Below are 22,728 nucleotides of genomic sequence, written 5' to 3'. Positions count from 1 at the left end.
CTTGTCAGAGTTTAGTAAATGTAAGGCCAGTTTCTATTTCTTTACGGATGTCTTAGTTCTGTCATAAGGAGCACTTGCTGTTGTGATAGTGATATTTACTGAGAAGGCTTAGACTAGACTTACAGGTGAATTACAGGGACTTACTCACACTTACAAAAGTATTCACCGTTCACCTGAAACGTGAATCCAGGGAGATGGGCTGCATTTTGTCTGCCAGCTGTGTTAACTGAACACTTACATTCTTCCAGGTATCGTATGTGACGCACACTGAAGCTCCAATGCCTTGGCCATCTGATGCAAAGAGCCAATTCACTGGAAAAGACCCTGATGCTGGGGAAGACTGAAGGTAAAAGGAGTAGCGGGTGGCAGAGGATGTTCAAAATGCCATCCAGAGCGAGGTGCTCTGGATTCTCAGAGTCAGAAGGGCCTGCGCTCTCCCCACATCACACACCATGGGCGGCAGTGCTGGGGGCTCCCCATGCGGAGGCTGCTCTGAGGACTACCTGCGCTCAGGGATGCTCCAGTCTCAGCATTTCTTCCAGCCCCACCGACGGTGCGTGGGCTTTTGTGCCTACCGGCAACCATCAGCTCACTGGGACCCTAAGACATGGTGAGGATGGTTAGGAATATTTTATTTCAAAATGTTATGTTTCAAATGCTTGTAAAATATCCATTGTCAGTGCTTCTTTCTCTTTTTTTCAAGCAAGCATTTCTTGCAATGATAGTTAAACGGATTTAATACACTTTGAGAAAGTCTTATTAAATAACTCAGGGCAGAGAGGAGACTTTGACATCAGACAGGACAGGCCCAGATTCTGGCTCCCCCCTGCTGGCTGTGTTGACAGGACAGGTGACAGGGCAGTTTCCCGCCAGGTGAGATGGAGAGCGAGCTGGTCCCACCCAGAGGGTCTTATAGGGTTTTTGGAAATTAGGCCGAGATCTCTAGGAAAGCAGGGCTCAGGGCTTCTGGACAGGACTTCACAAACTGTAGCTGCACCAGCCCCCTCCTGACTCCAGTTTCAGGACCAGAAATGACCACCCTGAGATGGCATCTCAGGAAGACAGATGGCAGCTTTCTGGCAGCTCCAGCCCCTTTCTCAGTACTCAGCCTTAGAGTCCTCATGCCAACAGGGTCTTTCAGGGGGAAAACAGTATCCCCAGGGGTCCCTGGAAGTCAAATCAGTGAGACAATGGGATGAAGAACCTGGGCCCAACTAGGAAGCCTGATGGCTCCACACTCAAATCCATGACATGTAAAGAAAAACACCAAAATCACCATAAGATCTTGATGCTCAGAAGTGATGAGATGTTTCTATGATACAGTTTCTAGAATGTCTGGAGGCCCCAGATGCTCTTACTCACATGCCAGAGAGGCTGGGAGGGGTGTCCAAAGATGGTCACCTTCCTCTCCCACCCAGCTTTCCTGTCCTCTCCAGGGCCCTGGAGTCAGTCAGGCCATTTATCCTACTTGGTTTGGGTTCAAAAAATATAATCACCCATTATGGTGATAAACTATACATTAGGGAAAAAGTTAGCAGGGATTCTGATTGGTTAAAAACGAACCCACATTATGTGTATGCACGCTCAGCCATGTCCAACTCTTTCCAACCCCATGGACTGTAGCCTGCCAGGCTCCTCTGTCCATGGGATTTCCCAGGCAAGAGTACTGGAGTGGGTTGCCATTTCCATCTCCAGGGTTTTTCCCAACACAGATGTCGAACTCATACCTGCTGTAGCTCTTGTATTGGGAAGTGGATTCTTTACCACTGAGACACTGGGGAAGCCAGACTCACACTATATACCTGAATATATGCTCCACGATGTCAAATAAAACATCAGACACTTTTAAAAAGTAAGGTGTTTTTGTTAAACATGGAGATACACTTATTTTGTGCATTGTAAATCATCTATTGTAAAACTTTCAGGGGGGAAAAGCCGAAATAAGTTATCAATGATTACAGCTACAATGCATGTGCAAGATTATACTTAGAAACCCTGATTCGCCACCAACCCCGCCCCCCGCATCTCTAGTTTCTCTTCTGGTGGCAATTTAGTCATCAGTGTAACAAACTGCTCCAAAGCATAGTGGTTCCAGACCATAGTTGCTTCTCTCATAATCTCATGGCTTGGATTCTCAGCTGAATGTGGTCTGTCAGTGGCTGGGGTGAGGTCACCTTCAGGCTCTTCTAGGTTGGACATCCAAGGTGTCTCCTTAACTCACAGTGGGGTGCTTAACTGGGATGATGTGGGGATCAGGACTGGCCCCTGCCTCTGTTAGCTCTTTCTGTGTGGCCTCTCCATGAAGGGAGCCTGGATTCCCCAAAGCATGGTGGAGTCCAAGAGGCCCAGATTTCTTCCATGGAGACTGTAAGAGAAGAGCCAAGAAAGCAAAATGGAAACTAGAAGGCGTCTTTGATGATTTCCTGGGAAATCACACAGGACCACACCCACTGCATTCTCTTGGGTGCACAGGGCCTCCCGAGGTCCAGTCTGGGAAGGATGACACCCACAGTGAGCCCTCAGAAGCACAGTTCAGTAAGGGGCATCTTTGGAGAGTAGCGACCTCAAAAGCTACCGGTGAAGGACAAGCTAAATCAATTTCAGGGACCACTGCAAAGTGAAAGTGCAGCCCACTCACCTCATTCAAACAGCAGAAAAAGAATTCTTCTTTTCTTCCACATCTCTCTCTACTTGTCATCAAGGTCCATTTGTGATTTAATGGCATTTTCTTGGTCACAAGGATACTTAGGCAAATAAAGACTCAGGTGCCCAGGGCCCTGGTATGCAACTCAGCATGCAGGCCACACTCACTCACTCTGACCCTTCCTGCCCCCAGTCCTGGGTTCTGGGGGTCAGAGGCGCAGTGGTGGATCAGCAAGAAGCAGGAACAAGTGGCAAGAACCCAGGGACGTAGGAAGATAGGACCCCCATAGAGCCCAGGCACCAACCCGCAGTACATACTCTATTTTCCCATCAAAGATCACTCAGAAAACACAACTGAAAGAGAGAATTGTTAAGACTCTCAAGATAACACCTGCAGAGCACTAAGCCCCAGGCACGAGGCCCCTCTGAGCTAAGTGCCCAGCAGACATGCCACTGGGGCCAAGGAGAATGACAGAGCCGGAGCGCCAGCAGCACTAGCAACATGAGCAGACCCCTGCCATGGAGGGGAAAGCTCCCTCCAGCTTGCCCAGCTAGCCAGGACCCAGACGGGGCTAGTGGAATGAATCAGACTCCACTGAAAAGAATTCTAAGCAATTCTTCCAGCCAAGGGCAAGGACAATACTCATTTAGACTGGGGACTCGACAACGATCAGACTCAAAGATGCCTCCACACACCTACTGTCAGGGCCCAACTGGGCTTGATGAAAGCAACAGTTAAATCATATTTTTTATTTTTTTTTTAAATCCAGGACTTGATGAAATAATGTACCTGGGAAAGTACTTGCAAATCCAAACAATAAAGAAATGTGAATAGTTTTCTTCAAACAGAGACCATTGCTTCATGTTTTCTATTTCATTAAATGATAAACATTTGGTACTTCTATTTCAGGCAAGATGGAGTAGATGTGCTTCTCCTCATTCCTCCTGCCAAGGAGAGCCTCCTGCCTGGAGATCAGCGAGAAAACAGACATCGGGAGACTCTGAGAGGCAGAGAGAAGGGCAGACTAGCTGCCTACTCTGGGGCCCAAGGAAGGACATGGCGATGTTTTCCCTGGGTTTTCTTCATGCTTCTTATATCCTGGACCGGGGGCTGGGGAAGTAGGTACCCAGAAGCATCAGTGGACACAGAAAAAGAAAAAGAAAAGCCTGTACTTTCAAGCAGCGGACAAGGAACGAGGCAGCCTGGTAAGACAGCAAACTTCCAAACAATAATTATGTGACTAGAAAGAAGCACCACAGATACAGCCGAGGCACCAACTCCACCTCCGTCACAAAGGCCGAGCGGAGAGCCTGCATCTCAGCCTCCCTCCACGACAGGGTGGTGATACAGATGGTGGGGTGGGGAGCAGCGGCGCTCCTCAGCAAGGAGCCCCCTCAAGAATGTCAACAGAGATCACATGGGAGCCTGGACTCTCACCTCCACCCAACAGTAACCAGGCCCTGCTCCCCTTCCCCACAGGGTGGTCTCAGCGGGGGTTGGGTGGGGAGCTGGGGCATTCACACCCTTTCGGAGGCAATAGGTCTTCACCCTCCACCCTGAAGGGTGAAGCCGAGGCATGTCTGCCCTTACCCACCACCACCCCCACCCCACCCCCAGCCAGGGTGGTGGGGGCAGAGACTTGCTCTCACAGAAGATGTAAATAAGATCCAGAGTCTCATAACACCCAAAAAGTCCAGGTTTCAAACAAACATCCCTCTTCTTTCTAAGAAACAGGAAAAGCTCAACTTGAATGGGAAAAGAATACAGTTGCCAACACTGAGTTGACATGATGTTGGAATTAACTATTAAGGATTTTATAGCAGCCACAAAAAAAAAAAAAAATGTCTTTCAAGGAGCAACTCTGAATACTCTCCAAAAAATGGAAAAAAAATAGAAAATCTCAGTAAAGAAATAAAAGATACAGACAAGAACCAAATGGAAAATTTCAAAATGAAAAGTACAATAGCCAAAGCAAAACACTCACTGGATATATTCAAAAAGCAAAATGGAGAGGGCAGTGAAAAGAATCAGTGAACTTGAACATCAGGTCAGTTCAGTCCCTCAATCATTTCCGACTCTGCGACCCCATGGACTGCAGCACAGCAGGCTTCCCTGTTCATCACCAACTCCCGGAACTTGCTCAAACTCATGTCCATCAAGTTGGTGATGCCATCCAACCATCTCATCCTCTGTCGTCCCACCTTCAATCTTTCCTTCTCCTCCCACCTTCAATCTTTCCCAGCATCAGGGTCTTTTCCAGTAAGGCAGTTCTTCACATCAGGTGGCCAAAGTAGAAAACTTGATGATATAAAAATAGAAATAATCCAGTTTGACCATCAGAAAAAGTAGAACACCACCCCCACACACACACACACAAAAGGACAGCCTCACAAACCTGTGGGACTATAAGAAAAGATCTAATATTCTTGTCATCAGAGCCCCAGAAGGAGAGGAGAAAGAGGGAGGGGCTGACAAAGTATGTTAAGAAATAATGGCTGAAAATTTTTCTAATTTGGCAAAAGACTTAAACCTACAGAGTCAAGAAGCTGAGACACCTTCAAAATGTAAAAACAAAGAAATCCTTGTCAAGATACATCACGGACACGTTTCTGAAAACGGAAGATACAAAGAACAGGGAGAAAAAGCATCTTATTTACAAAGGAAAAAACAATTTGAGAAACAGCAGATTTCTCATCAGAAACCATAGAGGCTACAGGAAAGTGGCATAGCATGTCAAATGTGGAAAGAATTCTAAACCAGAAGTCTAGATTCAGCAAAAACATCTATCAGGAATCAAGAAGATAATAAGACCTTCTCAGACGCAGGGAAACTGAGAGAGCTTGTCACCGGCAGACCTTACCCTTAAACAATGTCTAAAGGATGCCCTTAAACAAGAAAGGAAATAATAAAAGAAAGCATATTGGAGGGACTTCCTTGATGGTCCAGGGGCTAAGACTCCGTGCTCCCAACGGAGGGGACCTAGGTTTGATCCCTGGTCAGGGAATTAGATCCCACGTGCCACGACTAAGACCTGGTGCAGCCAAATAAGTGAATATTTTAAAAAGGACGTCCTTAGTGGTCCAATGGTTCAGAGTCCATCTGCCAACATGAGGGGCACAGGTTTGATCCCTGGTCCAGGAAGATTCCACACGCCTTGGAACAGCTGAGCCCAGGTGCCACAACTACTGAAGCGCATGCCCCTAGAGCGCATGCCCTCCTGCAGAAAAGCCACTGCAATGAGAAGCCCGTGCACCGAAACTGGAGAGAAGCCCCCGCTTGCAGCTGCTAAAGAAAGTCCACGTGCTGCAACGAAGACCCAGCACAGCCAACAAATAAATTTAAAAAAAAAAAAACTTTTTAAAATTTCCTTCAAAAGAAAGAATATTGGAACATCAGGAAGGAAGACCGAACAAGGCAGAAAGTAAAGATGGGGGTAAATGCGACATACCCCTTGTCTTCCTTATCTTCTTCGGCTTTCCAAAAAACAAATGTACGGGTCCTCAAGAGGAACAGGCGAACTGCAGCTGCTGCAGGACTGATCTCACAGATCACCTGTCATTTCATCAGGGTGGAACCTGCACCACCTACATCCATGTCTCCTCAGCATTTCCTGGGCCACTCACCAAACCCAATTAAGCAGAATTTCTAGAGATGTGGGCCCCAGGACTCTGTAAAGGTTACCTGCACTAAGAAGTGAAGTCCTCAGACCTGAGTTGAACTTCTGTCAATAGAGAGTCAGGCTCAGTCCCTTGGTGTTAATACCTAAGGAAGGGGAAAGCAAAGTGTTTTATAAATTCCCTGCAGGACTGGAACAAATTTCAAGGTTGAAAAAGTAATTGACATCCCACCTGAGGTCAAGGTCACACACCTCTGGATCATCACAGGTACCGTTCTAGGGAGTGTGGGCTCACAGAGGCGTCTGTTGTTCTTCTATGCCTCAGCTTCTCCTTCTGTAAAATGGAGGCAGCATCTGCCTCTCCTAACTCATGGGGGCAAAGTGAAGAGCTAAACAGGCAAGCTGTGATGAGCTTGTAAATGATTGTTCTTACCCAGTGTGAACGATTAACCTCCCCTTAGAGAGGGCCATCACTGGAAAACAAGCTCATGGTTACCAGGGGATAAGGAGGTTAGGGAGATAAAACTGAGAGATTGGGACTGACAGGTACACACTAACCTACTGTAGGAGAAAGAAATGGCAACCCACTCCAGTATTCTTGCCTGGAGAATCCCCATGGACAGAGAAGCCTGGTGGGCTACAGTCCGTGGGGTTGCAAAGAGCATACAGGACTAAGTGACTCACACACACACGTGCGTGCGCGCACACACACACACACACACAACAGAAGAAAATGAAAATAAAGACTTTAAAAAAAGAAACCTACTGTATAGCACAGGGAACTCTACTCAATACCGGGTAATAGCTTATACGGAAAAGAATCTTTAAGAGTGGATACATACATATGTATAACTGATTCACTTTGCTGTACACTTGAAACTCACACAGCATTGTAAATCAATTGTGCCTATGTGTGTGTGCACGTGCTCACTTGCTAAATGGTGTCGGACCCTTGCAACCTCATGGACTGTAGCCCACCAGGCTCCTCTGTCCATGGGATTCTCCAGGCAAGAATACTGGAGTGGATTGCCATTTCCTTTTCCAGATCTTGCCCCCCAGCTATCTAACCAGGTCTCCTGCCTGCCTCTCCTGCATTGGCAGGCAGATTCTTTACCACTGAGCCACCTGGGAAGCCCCATCAATCAACTGTACTCCAATAAAAATTTTAAAATAGAAAGGGTCATCACGGTTCCCTTTTTGCTTTGAAATGTAATGTATCTGTGCTCTTTGAAAAGACTCCAGGAAAGGCAGAAGTGGTTAAGACGAAATGGACCACTTAATTCAACCGGCAGAAAGAGTCTGGTTGATGGGCTGCATTGGCATAGAAACAGATGAGGGTCCTGACATCAGCAGCGCTGGGAAGACAGCGTGATCACCATCAGGCTGAGGGTGGGTGCCCAGGACTGCTCCTCCCGGGGCGCCCCCACAGGTCCCCAGCACTCACCTCCCTGAAAATGCAGCCCCAGATCCTGTCACCTCCTCTGGACAGGGACAGCAGTGACATGGGACAGGGGTCAGAGGGCTTGCAGAACCCTCGGGCTATTTCCAGCTGAGAGAAGGTATACTGTAAATTGTCTTTTTAGGGAATAGGGATGGTAAAACCTGGGAGTAAAAGCCCCAAGGACTTGGGGGTGGGGGACATAGAAAGCTGTCAAAGTTTTTTAAAATAAAGCGCCTCCACGAGCCGACTGGAGCGGCCAGCGATCAGTTACCCGCACTGGCGCCTCCTGGGTACCTCCCCGGGTCGGGAAAAGGCAGGGGCCAGAGCGCCGCGGGCGCAGGACGTGTGTCCGCCGAGCGGTCCCCGGCCCCGGCCGGAGCCCCTGACCTGTCGGCGGGACAGGGCGGCAGGGCGCGGCGGGGTGGCCATCCGGGCCGGGCGCGCACGTGGTGCGGGGCAGGCGGGTTCCTCCCCTCTGAAGTCATTGACTTGGCTCACAGTACCGTGGCCAGCGCGCCAATGTGGCTTCGGCCAAAAAGGCGGAAAAAAAAGAAAAGGCGCACAATGTGTTTCTTGTTAGAGACTCGCAAGCGGGGCCTCGGGTTTTGCTTTGGGGGGCGTATTATAATATTAAGATGCAGCCTGATTCCGGACAAGCCCGCCCTTGTCGCTGGCTGGAGAGGGTTACCGCGGTTTCCCACGGACGCCGGCGGGCAGCCCGGCGACCCGGGAGCTGCGTGCCGAGAGGGGGGCGCACGGTGGGCGGCGGCCCGGGGTCCGAGCGGTGACCCGGGCTCCCCGCGGGGGCCGGACCCCCGCAACGCACGCCTCTGGGCGGCGCAGACTCGGCGACGCCAGCCCCGCGCCCGCCAGCTCGCGGGCGGCCGGGGGTTGTTTTCCAAGCTCTTATCTCTCGCTCAAGTTAATTTTCTTTTTTAATTTGGTGACCGGAACAAAAGTCACAGGAAAATCCTTTGTGAAAGCCAAACGCGGCCACAAATCGGGGCACTTCACAGCGTTTGTAACTAAATATTTGCCGTGCTGGTAGTTAAATCGGCCCCTCCGCCAAACTTTCCAAACTTTGCTTTCTTTGAACGGGGCTGAAAGGTGATCTCCCTACAAGGAGATCAGACAGTTGAAGGCAATTGGATTTAGCACGCCGTTTTTCCTGGTGCTCTTGAGATCTCTGGGCAAACAGGACCGCGCGCGAATCCTAGAAGGAATTAGGGCCGGGGTGGGGGCGGCGCGGGGGAGGGATGCCCGCTAAGCCACGGTAGTAGCTGAAGCGCTTTGTTAATGCAATTTATTAGCTGTGAGCGACGAGAAGAGGTTAGGCAGGTCTTCAAAACTACCCAAAGGGAGAAAAATAAACATCCCCTTGTTTGCTTTTTGTGGTTTGGTTCATTTTCTTCCCCTCTCGTTGCCCCTCATCTAAGGCTGTTTTAAACCCAAATTCGGTTATCTGGTTTCAGAGGAAGGGTTCCCTCTTGCCAAGGTATTAAATAAACAAGCAAAGCAAAAACTTGAATCCTTATGTAACCCAGATGCTGTTTCCTCGAAAACCACAACAAACTCTGCTAACCAGATAACCGGATCGGGAACCGTCGTGTGTCCCCACCCCACCCCCACCCCCACCCCCAGGGTCCGCCGAGGACAGCCGTATTCAGGACCTCTTCTCCAGGGCAGACGATAAATAATTGCTGCTAACACTCTAAGCCGCGGATGCGCACCTCGAGGGATCCGGATACCATAAACTGTCCGGGAATGTTGGCATCTGGTTCTTAAAATGGAACTTTCCCTAGAGATAAAGCCAGGACCGAGGCGGCGTCTGCGTCCTCAGGCCCACTTGGAACTTTTCTGGCCTCTTGATGTTCGCAGCTGAAAGCGCAGCTCTGGAAAGAGGCGACGTCTGCCCGGCTTTGTAGTGGTAATGAGGGCGCAGACGCGGGTCGGCGGCGCGCAGAGGCTGGGAGCCGCGAGACCCGGCTGCCCAAACTCCAGCCTCCCAGAGGGCGAGGGGAGGAGGCCGTTTAGGGCAACCTCCCAAGGTTCCCAGGAGGGGCAGTATGGGGGAGCGGGAGGGAGGGGGCACTGCAAAGGTATTTTGAGGGAGTCCAGCATCAAAGCCTTCCTCGCGAGGATCCCAAAGAATAAATCACTCTCACCCTCCACTGAGACACTTTCTCCCCATCCGCCCTCCCCTCGCGCCGGCCCCACCCTGAGCGCCTCGGTTGCAAAAACAAATAAAATAAAGCAAAACCTTTTGCTTTGGCAACCTCTAAGCCACATGACGCCTCCTCTGAACAAGGAAGATTTCTTTCTTCTCCCTCTCCTGGCTTTTCGTGTGTGTGTGTTTTTTTGTTTTTGTTTTCTTCTCTCCCAACCAGCCCCCCTTTTCTTTTCTTCTCGGTCCTCCTTCCTTGCCCCAAATCGCTGGAAACTTAAGACGCGCGGCGGCTGCAGGTGCGCGCGGGCCGGGCGGCGGGGCCGGGGCGCGCCGGGGCCGGCCGGGCCTCGCAAGCATTGATCAGCTGGGCGCGCGCGCTGAGTGACGGCGCGGTTGCCATGGCAGCCGCCTGAGCGGCGCCGCGAGGACAAGGCGGCCGGGCGGCGTGAATGGGCGGCGTCACGCGCCTGGCGCCAGAGAGTCTGCTCCCGGGCTCCGGCCCCGGCCCCGCCGCGGCCCGGCCCGCGCGCCGCCGCCGCCGCCGCCGCGCATTCATCACCTGTCAGGGCTCGCTCGGGGGGTCACGGGCGGGGTGGACGCAGCTGGGAGAACAAAACCCGGGGGAAGAGAGGCAAGCGCTCCCCAGCGCGCCAGATGTGCCAGGAGGACCTTGAGACACCCCCTCCTCCGCAAACCACCCCCCCCCCCCCGCCCGCCTTCCCCCAGGCTCCTCCCGCCCCCAGTTGCATCACGCGGGGCGGGGGGTGGGGGGTGGAATTGCAAAGGCTGTCCGGCCAGCTTGGCGCGCCCAGCCCGGAGCTGCTTCTCATTACCGCGAGGGGCCAGTCGCGCTGGGAGCCGGCGGCCGGGCCCAGGGTGGAGACCGAGGGAGTGAAGCCCTGGAACCAGGTTAGGCGACCTTCTCGGGCCGGCGTGTGACTTTAAGTAGAGAGGGTGGGGGGGAGAATGCATCTCCACCCCCCCCCCCCCCCACCGGAAACCATTCACACCTTTCCACCACCTACGGATCTAGCAGATCCAGGGCCCATCTGCAGCTTTAGAGGCCTCAAATTCAAGCCCACGGAGAAGCCAGTGGACAGATTTTTTTTTTTTGTAACCCACCTCGAAAATGCTCCAACACCGTTTTCCCGATTAAAACAATTTTAAAGGTAATGTCGTATTGGGCTTGCTGAGACAGAACGTACTAGGAACTCAGGCCTTTAAAAAAGAAAAATCATGAACTTAGCCTCATAGTCCCCTTAAGTTGACCTGTAAATTAATATAGAACTGGTTGGCCTGCCAGTCGAATCGAATTCCACTCATCCAGGCTGACTGGACTCTGACATGGCCGATAGAGGAAGAAACACCAGAAAACTTTAACCATATTTAGCAGCTTTACTGCATCAGGGTACACAGATGAGCCTTGGAGAAGGCAGTTTCTTAATCAACTTTACGAGTGTGTAAAGTAATCCCGCACAACGCTCATTAGGAAGCAGCCCGGAGCCCGGCTGGAGGGATAATGAGGCTGGCACGGATGTTAACATACGGTGTCCTTGGAAAAAGCTAGGAATGCGTCAGTATCTCAGAGCTGCAATGTCCAAGAATCACAAGTAATAATTTGAGAATCCCAAAGATGTTTGTTTACATTGGCTATTATTGTAAAATAGTCAAAGTATAACATCATGAACCAAAATAGTGTCAAAACAAAATCTGTTCCACTGTGGCACGTATGTGACAGAAACACATGCACCCAAAGTACATCAAAAGGTTCGAACTGTGGGGGCTCGGGGATGAAATCACTTCCAGACTTAATATCGGAGGATAGTTAGGGACTCCACTGTTGTTCGCAAAGAAGTCGCAGACAGCATTTGCTGGGCAGGCCCTGAGCAGATTTCCCTGCTGGTCAGGAAACCATCAGCTCCATCCTGCCACCTGAGATGGCTGGATTTTTGGAAGGTGATATCTACCCTAGCGCCACCAACTTTTCCTCCCTCGAGAGCAGCTGTAGTGCAGGCACATGGCTGTAGTTGGTGTCCAGGACCAGACTGGCTGGCCCACCAGCTGAGGAATTAATCATTAATTGAAGGAAAATATACTGTTTCCCCATTATTAAGCTTTACTTTTTCTCCAGTTTTGCCCTCTTTCTCCTTCTTTAAGGCCGAGGAGATGCAGATTGAGATAAAAAAGTAAACAAGATACTTAAAAATAGAATGCTTTTTCAGACCTTCTAGTTTATTCTAGAAAAATGATTTTCAAAACACACAATTTACTGTAGTCTTCCCTTAAGCTAGAATCATGTGTAAATTCACTGGAAAGGATTTGAGTAAATAACTGCAAACCGTTTTGTATTTAGACCTCAGGAATGAGTTCTTAAAAGATTTCTAGAAAGAAAACAAAAGGTGGGGGCGGGGGACACAACCTGAAGCTGCCTCCAGTACTAGTGCTGAGAAGATTCCCAACCTGGTACCTGATAGATTTTTTTTTTTAACAGTGTGAAGATAGTGACTGTGGCTGGGGCCACCTGCCTGTACAAAACTTTAAAAATACAGCAGGCGCTGAAATGTGACACCAGAGATCACTATGTGTGCATAGCTAGTCACTTTCCTTTGCCACCTACACTGCAGAGCGGACCAGCAACCTCTCAAGGGTAGTGTATGTAAATACAGCTTCAATATGCAAATACTCCTAATGATTTCCGATTGATAGCTTTATTACAATAGCCCTTCCCAGTGCTAGAGAAGGAACCCAGGAAGGGTCCCGCGTCTCGAGCTCCTTAGCGATGAGCACGGTTATTCAGTAAGTACTCATTTTACAGAGTTTACAATACTGCCTCCTGCGTTGCTCCGGGTTGCACGATCGCACACTTAAACCTGTCGTTGAAATGCGCGCGCGTGGGTGTTTTGGGGTTTGTTTTTGTTTTTACAAAGCTTTTCCTGATCTTAAGAGGCCGATCTCACTCTACAAACATCAGTTGTCGATGGCAAACTTATTTGCGTTTTCCCCTTTTTCGAAAATGCTTTCTATAACGTCTTGATGACTTTCCGGGAGGCGCGGGGAACCGTGGTGGCTTTCCCCCTCTGCCGTGCAGACTCCGCCGGTGGTGCTGTGATCTTAGTGATGCTGAAAGCTTGGAGGTGTAGCAGCCTCCATCGGGGGGTACCTTTAGGGAGACGGTCCCGCCTAGTGATCGGGATTGGAATTGGGGTGCACGCTTACGTTCCCGGGGTGTGCCCGCCCCCACCGCGTCCGCGCTCCACTGCTCCGGGTGCTCGGCTCTCCCCCGGCCCCTGCCCACCCCCAAGTTCCCCTGGGCCCCGCGCTCACTGTACTCTATTTACCACCGCAGCTGGTCTGGCGCCCGTCCCGCCCACCCCCACGGCGATTGGCTGCGAACGCGGAAGGACCGAGCGCTCCCCTCGCGCCCGCTCCTGCCAATGGGCGCGCCCGCCTGGCCTGATGGACGCGCCGCCTTCCACCAATGGGGGCTCGGGGAAGCCAGGTCGTGTGGCCCCGGCGAGCGCGTATAAAAGCCGCCGGGCCGGCTCCCCGCTTCATTCTGAGCCGAGTGCGGACCCGAGTGCGGTGCCGAGCGTAGAAAGCTCTGTAGGCGGCGGCGGCAGCGGCGGCGTCGGCGGCGGCCTGAGCTTCGGGGCAGCGCGCTTCCCTCCTCCCAATCGCTTCGCTTCCCTTCCCCGCGGTCAGTATGAAAGCCTTCAGTCCAGTGAGGTCCGTTAGGAAAAACAGCCTTTCGGACCACGGCCTGGGCATCTCCCGGAGCAAAACCCCGGTGGACGACCCGATGAGCCTGCTGTACAACATGAACGACTGCTACTCCAAGCTCAAGGAGCTGGTGCCCAGCATCCCGCAAAACAAGAAGGTGAGCAAGATGGAAATCCTGCAGCACGTCATCGACTACATCTTGGACTTGCAGATCGCGCTGGACTCGCACCCCACCATCGTCAGCCTGCACCACCAGCGACCCGGACAGAGCCAGGCGTCTAGGACGCCGCTCACCACCCTCAACACCGACATAAGCATCCTGTCCTTGCAGGTAAGACCCGCTCCCCCCAGCGATGCTCTGGTAGAGCTGTTGTCAGGCGGCGGGCCCTAGTCGCTGACTTACAGATGGGCTAATAACTTTATCATCACTATCCCTGTTATTGTCATTAAAAAAAAAAAATCCGCTGTGGAAGGAGTCGTGTGCGTGAAATTGTTATGACATGTTAATGCCTCTGAGTCTGAATTCAGCATAAACGTGGGTTATTGGAACTTGCTGTTCAAAATAAAACTTTTTTTTTAAAGGTTTTTTCTCCTTAAGGTTGTCTAACGTCTCGTGCCTCCCCCCCCCCCCCCCCCCTTTCTCTCGCAGGCTTCTGAATTCCCTTCTGAGTTAATGTCTAATGACAGCAAAGCGCTCTGTGGCTGAATAAATGGTGAGTGTCTGCTTGTGTCCCCCGTTGATGAACTGGCGCCTGGACTGTGTGTGCACGCGCGTGGGTACTTGCGTGTCTGTAAAATTTGGGGGGTTGGTAAGTGAACGTGTACTTCGTTGTGTTGCATGCAGTACATTGTTTACACGTACTAGACATGAAGGGCCATCTAGTTCCTGTTACTCAAAAATCCCAGAACGTTTTTCTTTAAAAAAAAAAAAAAATCAATGCCTGTAACTTACTCCCAAGGTGGTGAAGGAGAATACGTACTGGCTTCTTGTGCGCCTGTAACATGCCCCGGCTGTTTTCTGCTATTGCTCTGGTACTATGAAGTACTAACCTCCATATAATTAATCTTATCACCGCAAATTCCATAGGGATCCTCCTTCCCCAAAACTCCAGCCCCCTGGGATTCGGCTAGCTGAGCATTGCTACCCTGTGTCTCAGACCCTGTGATGTGGGATTCCGACTTCCCTATCTGTTAACTAAAGGGCTGTTTTCAATCAAATAATTGTTACAAGAAGCAGACTGGCGCCTGTAAGCACTGCCGTTGGAGATCCAAATAGGAGATTGCGTTGGGAAGTTTTCCCCTGAGCCTCTGCTATTTTAATGTTTAATTTGCGCTGTCCAGGCCGAGTGTGTGCGCTGCATCTGGACGCCAGGGTTTGCCCAATGTTTGAGTGTTTGGTTAAATGTTCAAACTGCGGCTTCCTCCAGGCGCCAGTCTGCCTGCCTCTGCCCTTAGGTTAAAACCTCCTAAACAGTCCTTTCTCTCCGGTCTCTTGCAGGTGTTCATGACTTTTTTTTCCCCCTTTGCACAACAACAACAACAAATCCACAGGCTCTTTTAAGGCGCTGAACTTATTTTTCAACCATTTCACAAGGAGGACAACAAGTCAAATGGACCTTTAAAAAAAAAAAAAATGGAAGGAGAACTTAAGAATGATCAACTTCCCCAGGGTGTTTTCTGACCTGGACTGTGATATTAGTTATTTATGAAAAAGACTTTTAAATGCCCTTTCTGCAGTTGGAAGGTTTTCTTTATATACTATTCCCACCATGGGGAGCGAAAACGTTAAAATCACAAGGAATTGCCCAATTTAAGCAGACTTTGCCTTTTTTCAAAGGTGGAGCGTGAATACCAGAAGGATCCAGTATTCAGTTACTTAAATGAAGTCTTTTGGTCAGAAATTACCTTTTTGACGCAAGCCTACTGAATGCTGTGTATATATTTATATATAAATATATATATATATATATTGAGTGAAACCTTGTGAACTCTTTAATTAGAGTTTTCTTGTATAGTGGCAGAAATGTACATTTCTGCATATAAAGTGTAATGATGTACTTATTCATGCTAAACTTTTTATAAAAGTTTAGTTGTAAACTTAACCCTTTTATACAAAATAAATCAAGTGTGTTTATTGAATGGTGATTGCCTGCTTTATTTCAGAGGACCAGTGCTTTGATTTTTATTATGCTATGTTATAACTGAACCCAAATAAATACAAGTTCAAATTTATGTAGACTGTATAAGATTATAATAAAACATGTCTGAAGTCAATGCCTGAATTCTGAATGATTTTTAAGATTCTGTCTCTATCTCGCCATTTTATTTAATCCCTCCTCCTTCATCGCTTCTACCACCCCTAAGTCTTGGAATCTAAAGTGCGGAGAAGGCCCTTATCAGATAGATGTGTGGTCAGGGCTAGCACTCTGGGGCAAAGGGCTGTTGCTGCTTTTTAGGGGAGCTGGCGGTGCTGCGGAATATGTAAACCCAGCAGTTTCTCTTAGTCTGTCAAGGAAAAAGTAGTTCTGTGCCTTGGGGTGAGGTTTCCAACCCAAGAGTTGCTGTGGTGGGGACTCCTAGCACTTTAGATGACCGTTCAAATAAATGTGGAATCTGGAGGACGACTTGTCTGAGTGGATAAGACACTTCTGCAGCAGATGAAACTGCTGTTAATCAGGAAAGAAAAGAATCCACAGAATTTCCTAACCTGATTTTAAGATTTAGAGGTGGGACAAAAAAAAAAAAAAAAAAACCCTCCATGCTACTGGTTGCCTCTAAGGCCCCTTTGCCCTGGGGATGAAGCTGTAATATGGCCGCGAGCTCCCTCCTGCACCTGTAGCTCACCCAGCCCGGGGAGGAGGCTTGGGCCCTGCCCGGGCTCCGAGACAGGTTTCTGTTTAAATCTTTAAATCGCCCTTCATCCTTGGCTGCGCTTGGACTGCGCAGGGAAGGAGAGAGAGGGAACCACAGTGAAGGATCTGAGTGCTGTGTCCACCGCATCCCTCACATGGCAACGTTGGGACCTGGCTTTAAAAATGCAGAGCTAGTGTAGGTAACGTGTTTACAATTCATCTGTATCCCCGTATATTGATACTACCTTCTCATGTTGGAAGACACTTCCGCCGGGGTGTGTGGCTTGAGGGTGGGGGTGGAATGCTCGGAAGGCCGGTTCGGGGTGGACGGGACCTGGAGAAGGAGCTGGGAGGATGGGCCGGTGAGGATGGGGCGCGGGGCGGGGGGTGGTCTCACCTGGGGCCACCGTCTCAGGCCCAGCCAAAACAGGTGTTCGGGTGGCGCCGGCAAGTCTGCCCCGGGCGACTGCGGTGTTTCCGGGCCCGACACGAAATCCATCGCGGCCCGAGCGCGTGACGGGGACGGGGGCGGGGGCCCCGGCAGTCCCAGCTTAGCCGGGCTCCTGCACCCGTCCAGGGCGGGGGAGTTGGGGTGGCCGTGCAGCCTCCCGGGCCAGCTCTGCTCATCACCCGCTCTCTGCGCATCGTCCCCGCCCCCGGACCGCATTCTCGCCCGCAGGTGGGCAGGTCCTTGGATCCGGGGGCCGTCGACGTTGTGGATCATCATAGCCCCGGGCTCCGGTGGCGGGCCCCTTGCGGAGCCGGTCATCCCGACCATGGCCGCCCTTCAGGACTGGACCCGGCCGTCGGTCCACCTGTCCTCCGCCCCTCCAGCGCCCGGCACGACGGACCACCCCGCGTGAGGCTGCACCCGGGAGCGGCGAGGTGGGGAAGCGCCAGGCCAGGTTGCTGCCCACCCGCGTCCTTTCCTTCTTGGGGGGCGAGGAGCGCAGACCCCAGGTTCGGTGCCCCGCCCGCGGTCGGCTCTGACCGAGACGGTGTCTGACCCGGACGGAGGGGTCCCCCGCGCGAGGGCTCCCTGGTCTTGCGGGGGAAGCGTGGGGTGGGCCGGGCCCCCACCGTCGGTAGGAGTTGCGGGCCGTTCGCGCCTTTCGATCGACGACCTAAGGGAGCAGCCCCGTCCGGGAAACGGGCGCCCTTCCGAGGGGACTTGGGGCGCCGGAGCCCGGCGGGCTTTTCCGGGTCCGGCCGGTGGAGGCCGGGCGCCACCTGCTGGCCACCGCGAGGAGGGCGGTTCGCGAGCGGTGGTCCTCTCGGGCGAGGGGCTTTGAGGCTTAGATGTGGAGTTAGCATCAGGGAGATGCAGCCTTTTGAAAATGGAGGATGGTGTCCTCCAGGCTTACTTCTCTAGCACATGTACAGTGGTTTCCACATGCGACTCATTTCATCTTTACTACTTCATAATTTGGATAAGATCCCTTTTGCAAACTAGTATCTACCACCAACTCGACCCCAGAATTTTTTTTTTTTAAGTATCAGATGTGCTCCTTGGCCTCAAATAGATGATAAGGGGATTGTGGAGAAACATGAATTGTGAAGTCCAACGAAAGCCTGAACGTTCTCCCTTCTCTTACCTTAAGCTTCTGTTTAACTGAATTTTTTTCCTTTCTTTCTGAATTATTTAAGCACTTTAGCCAGAATCTTCAATGCTGTGTTAAAGGAATAGGGGTGAGTGAAAGTGGGTATTCTTGTCATATCCTGGCCCTTGGAGCACAGGTTACCCTCCATCCCTTATGGATGACCTGGCTCTATGTTGTAATACATAGTCTTTATCCATTTTAGGAAGAACCCTTCCGTTGTTATGGATTTCTTGAGAATTTTAAATCATAATTTGGGGGTTGAATTTGGTAAAATGCTTTTTTACCATATTTATTGATATTATTTCTCTAGTATATGATACCGATTTTTCTGATGCGAACTACCCTTTCATTTCTGCAATTAATCCTACCTGAACATGTATTGTTCTTTTTATAGACACTATTGTGTTCTATCAGCCAATATTTTGCTTGGAATTTTTGAGAATGAAATAGAGCTGTGTTATCTTGTGCAGACCTTATCTAATTTTGGAATCAAAGGTCACACTAACCTCAAACAATAAATGTCAGTTTACATTTACTCTTAGTCCTCAAAGCTATGGATAAATCTTCAGAGGTTGGCAGACATAAATCCTCCATCCTGTGGAAACTGGGTTCAGAGAGGTGACTTGAGTGAGGTAGGACACACAGCCGTTTGCAGACAGAGCGACTCGGCCCCGTGTCCTACTGGAGTGAAGAAGGGGCTTCTGAATTTAAAAGGAAATAGCATTCTTGTTCATAAAAAAGTTGTACCATGAGCTTTTCTTAAAAAAAATATTTCAGTGTTAATTATTTATGGGGCTTGCTCTCCACAGTGTGGGCACGAGGCTCCAGGACCATTTGGAGAGTCAGGAGCCTGACTCACCACCCACCCTCCCCTTCTGTCCTGGTGGGAAGGCGCCTCCAGGCTCTGAGTGTCTTTGTTCTGGTTGATGACGCTGCCAAGACTTTGGATATCTTTCCGGTTCATCATAAAGGTCATCTGAGACAGAGGCCGTGAGATGGGTTGAGAAGCTCAGTGGCAGGTACTGAGTTCAGTGCCAACCACGGACACGGGCACTCTGAGTGGCACCAGCCCGAGGTCACAGGAATGCCAGGGAAGGCTCCAGAGGACACGGGCAGACAGAGCTGAAGCGGAGGAGGGGGAGCAGGGGCGGGCCCACCATTGTGGCCCTGCTGGCTGGGGGCGCCGGGCTCGGCTACGTGGGGGCACTGGTCAAGGTTTGCAAACCATGTGGAACCAGGGCGCCGCAGCTGAGACCACCATGCAGAACCCTTGAAGGCCCCCAATCTCAGCTGAAGTATAGACTAAAAAAATATATTGCTCAGTAGATCATAAGAAAGTCCATCTGTCAGCCTGAGCTCAGGCTGGGAAAGAAATAGCTCCCTTGAAAATTCATATCAGTAGATCTGCCCTCATGAGGAATGGAGGTTCAAATATCTACTACCGTTAGTTTCAGACATTCTAATGCCTGTGTGTGTGCTCAGTCGCTCAGTTGTGTCTGACTCTTGGCGACCCCGTGGACTGTAGCCCTCCAGGCTCCTCTGTCCAGGGGATTCTTCAGGTAAGAATACTGGAGCCAGTTGCCCTCCTCCAGGGGATCCTCCCGACCCAGGGAGTCAAACCTGTGTCTCTTGCACCTCCTGCATTGGCAGGCAGTTTCATTACCACTGCACTAATGCCAATAAATTAATATAAAGTGGGGTCCCGGCTAGTGATGCTTCTGGGGTGTTTGGCAATAGCAAGTGCCAAACTTCTCTGGATAGAAAAGCCCTCTATACAGACCGCATAAAATTCTCATATTCAATGGCTTGCTGAAAGTAAGTTTAAAGTAAAAATTTTCAAAAACCACTGGGAAACAATTTACTATGAGAGAAAGAGTCAATAGATACAAGGAAGAGAAAGATTAGGAACCAAAGAACTATAAAGAATGAAAATGACTAAAATGATTAAAGAAATCAAAGAACTAATTGAAAACATAAGACAATCCCAAGATATAGTTATTGAAATTGAAAACTTGATGCAAAAGTTAAAAGCCAGATGAAAAACCACTAGAGCGTTTCTACACACTAACAGCAAACAATCTGAAAAGGAAATTAAGAAAACAATTCCATTTACAATAACATCAAAAAGAATAAAATACTTAGGAATTAACCAAGGAGGCAAAAGTCATGTACAATTAAAAGTATAAAACATTGCTGAAAAAATTAAAGAAGACATTTAGAAATGGAAAGATTTCCCATGCTCATGAATTAGAGAACTTAATATTGTTAAAATGACAATGCCATCTAAAGCAGTCTATTAGATTCAAGGCAATCCATGTCAAATCAAAATGATGTTTTTTGCAGAAATAGAAAAATCCATCCTAAAGTTCATACAGGCTCTCAAGGGATCCTTAAGCTAAAACAATCTTGAAAAAGAACAAAATTGGAGAGCTAATGGGTCCTGATTTCAAAACTTACTATAAAGCTCCAGTCATCAAAGCAGTGTGCTGTTGGCATGACCACAGTCATGGTGATCAGTGGAGCAGACTAGAGAACCCAGAAATAAACCCTCACATGTGTGGTCAAATGATCATCAAGAATACCAAGACCATTCAATAGGAAAGGACAGGCTTTACAACAAAAGGTACAAGAGAAATTGGATAGTCACATGCAAAAGAATGACATTGGACCCTTACCTAATACCATATACAAAAATTAACTCAAAATGCACTAAAGGCAATAAACATAAGACCTAAAACTATAAGACTCTTATATGGCACAAGCTTCACAACCCTTGATGTAGCAATGACTTCTCAGACATGACACCAAAGGCACAGGCAAAATAGACAAATAAAAATAGACAAATTGGACTTCAAGAACATTTAAAACTTTGTGCATCCATTGATGCATTATCAACAGAGTGAAAAAGCTACCTATGGAATGGGAGGAAATATTTGCAAGTCATATAACTGATATAGGATTAATATCCAGAATATGTAAAGGACTTTTAAAACTCAACAACAGCCACCAAAAAAGTAAAAACCCAACCCAATTCAAAACTGGGCAAAGGCAGATTTTCTTCACACTTAGATAATGGACTTAGGGCTGCCAGGGAAGGAAAGGGGGGAGAGTGAGATAGATTGGGAATTTAGGATTGACATGTTCACACTGCTGTGTTTAAAATTAGATGACCAACAAGGACCTCCTGTATAGTACCACGAATAGTGCTTAATATTCTGTAATAACCTAGGTGCAAAAAGAGTTTGAAAAAGGATACCAGCATGTATATGTAGAACTGAATCATTTTGCTGCACACCTGAAATTAACTCAACATTATTAATCAACTATATTCCCATATAAAATAAAACTAAATAGCAAAACAACAAAATAGAATTTTACTGCTATACTGACCTGATATTGCTGGGTGAGTAAGCTTTCTAAAACCTAACAGCTTGGACTTCCCTGGTGGTCCAGTGGCTAAGAATCCACCTGCCAATGCAGGGGACATGGGTTCAGTCCCCGGTCAGGGAAGATTCCTCATGTCAAGGGGCGACGAAGCCTGTGCCCCACAACTCCTGAGACCGGGCTCTATAGCTGGTGCTCTGCAACAAGAGAAACTGCCGAAGTGAGACGCTGCCCAGCACAACCAGAGAAAGCCCCAGGGAAGACCCAGTGCCGCCGAAAATAACTAACTAAAACTTAGCAGCTTGAAAACCATAGCTTTGGCTAGACAGACCTTTGTTGACAAAGTAGTGCCTCTGCTTTTTAATATGCTGTCTAAATGGGTCATAGCTTTTCTTCCAAGGAGCAAGCATCTTTTAATTTCATGGCTGCAGTCACCATCTGCAGTGATTTGTATGGATGTGAGAGTTGAACTATATAGAAAGCTGAGCACTGAAGAATTGATGCTTTTGAACTGTGGTGTTGGAGAAGACTCTTGAGAGTCCCTTGGACTGCAAGGAGATCCACCCAGTCCATCCTACAGGAAATCAGTCCTGAATATTCGTTGGAAGGGCTGATGCTGAAGCTGAAGTTCCAATCCTTGTGCCACCTGATGCGAAGAGCTGACTCATTGGAAAGGACCCTGATGCTGGGAAAGATTGAGGGCAGGAGGAGAAGGGGACGACAGAGGATGAGATGGTTGGATGGCATCACCGACTCAACGGACGTGAGTCTGAGCAAACTCCAGGAGTTGGTGAAGGACATGGAGGCCTGGCATGCTACAGTCCATGGGATTGGACACAACTGAGCAGCTGAACTGAACTAGCAGCTTAAGGCAGTGAATGTTTCTTACTTTGCTCGGTTTCTGAGGGTTGGGAAGCAGGAGTGGCTTTGTTGGGTGACTCTGGATCAAGTCTCTGTTCTCTCACCTCAAGGCTGACGACTCTGGAGAATCAGCTTCCAGATTCCATCTTGTGGTCACCTCTGTTTGTCCCCAGCTGTCGGCCAGAGACCCCGGGGCCTCTCTTACTGGCCACTCACAGCAGGGCAGGGATGACAGACCTCCACCATCGGTCGTGCAGACCAACCTGCGTGCAGGGCAGGGGGCCACCAGGGTGGAGGTGCACACAGCAGGGACAGGTCTCTGGGGCCACCTTGGAGGGTGGCTACACCCGGTTTTTTTTTTAAGAATCTTGACTGAGGCGGTGCGGTGGGATCAGGGCCTGCCTGGGGGTCTTGATGCCTTTGCTGCTGGTGACAGTGGAAG

General features: G+C 49.6%; 1 protein-coding gene and 1 long non-coding RNA gene across 3 annotated transcripts; one reads left to right on the top strand and one right to left on the bottom strand.

The window, feature by feature from the left end:
* Positions 1-1,843: 1,843 nt before the first annotated feature.
* Positions 1,844-7,696, bottom strand: LOC110149539 (uncharacterized). Of its 2 annotated transcripts, none has more exons than XR_002317484.2 (3): positions 6,493-7,696; positions 6,326-6,406; positions 1,844-2,365 (listed from the first exon to the last, which is right to left on the bottom strand). It is a non-coding gene; the product is annotated as an uncharacterized lncRNA (long non-coding RNA). The 2 variants fall into 2 exon arrangements; XR_002317485.2 differs by having other exon boundaries at positions 6,513-7,696.
* A 5,717-nt stretch (positions 7,697-13,413) lies between these two features.
* Positions 13,414-15,862, top strand: ID2 (inhibitor of DNA binding 2). Its single transcript, XM_020912066.2, has 3 exons — positions 13,414-13,919; positions 14,238-14,301; positions 15,087-15,862. The coding sequence occupies exons 1-2, from the start codon at positions 13,572-13,574 to the stop codon at positions 14,292-14,294; spliced, it is 405 nt and encodes a 134-aa protein (XP_020767725.1). The 5' UTR covers positions 13,414-13,571; the 3' UTR covers positions 14,295-14,301; positions 15,087-15,862.
* Positions 15,863-22,728: the final 6,866 nt, after the last annotated feature.

The sequence above is a fragment of the Odocoileus virginianus genome, chromosome 2 (assembly GCF_023699985.2).
Source record: "Odocoileus virginianus isolate 20LAN1187 ecotype Illinois chromosome 2, Ovbor_1.2, whole genome shotgun sequence".
Taxonomy (NCBI): Eukaryota; Metazoa; Chordata; class Mammalia; order Artiodactyla; family Cervidae; genus Odocoileus; species Odocoileus virginianus.
This window is presented reverse-complemented; position numbering and strand designations above follow the sequence as displayed.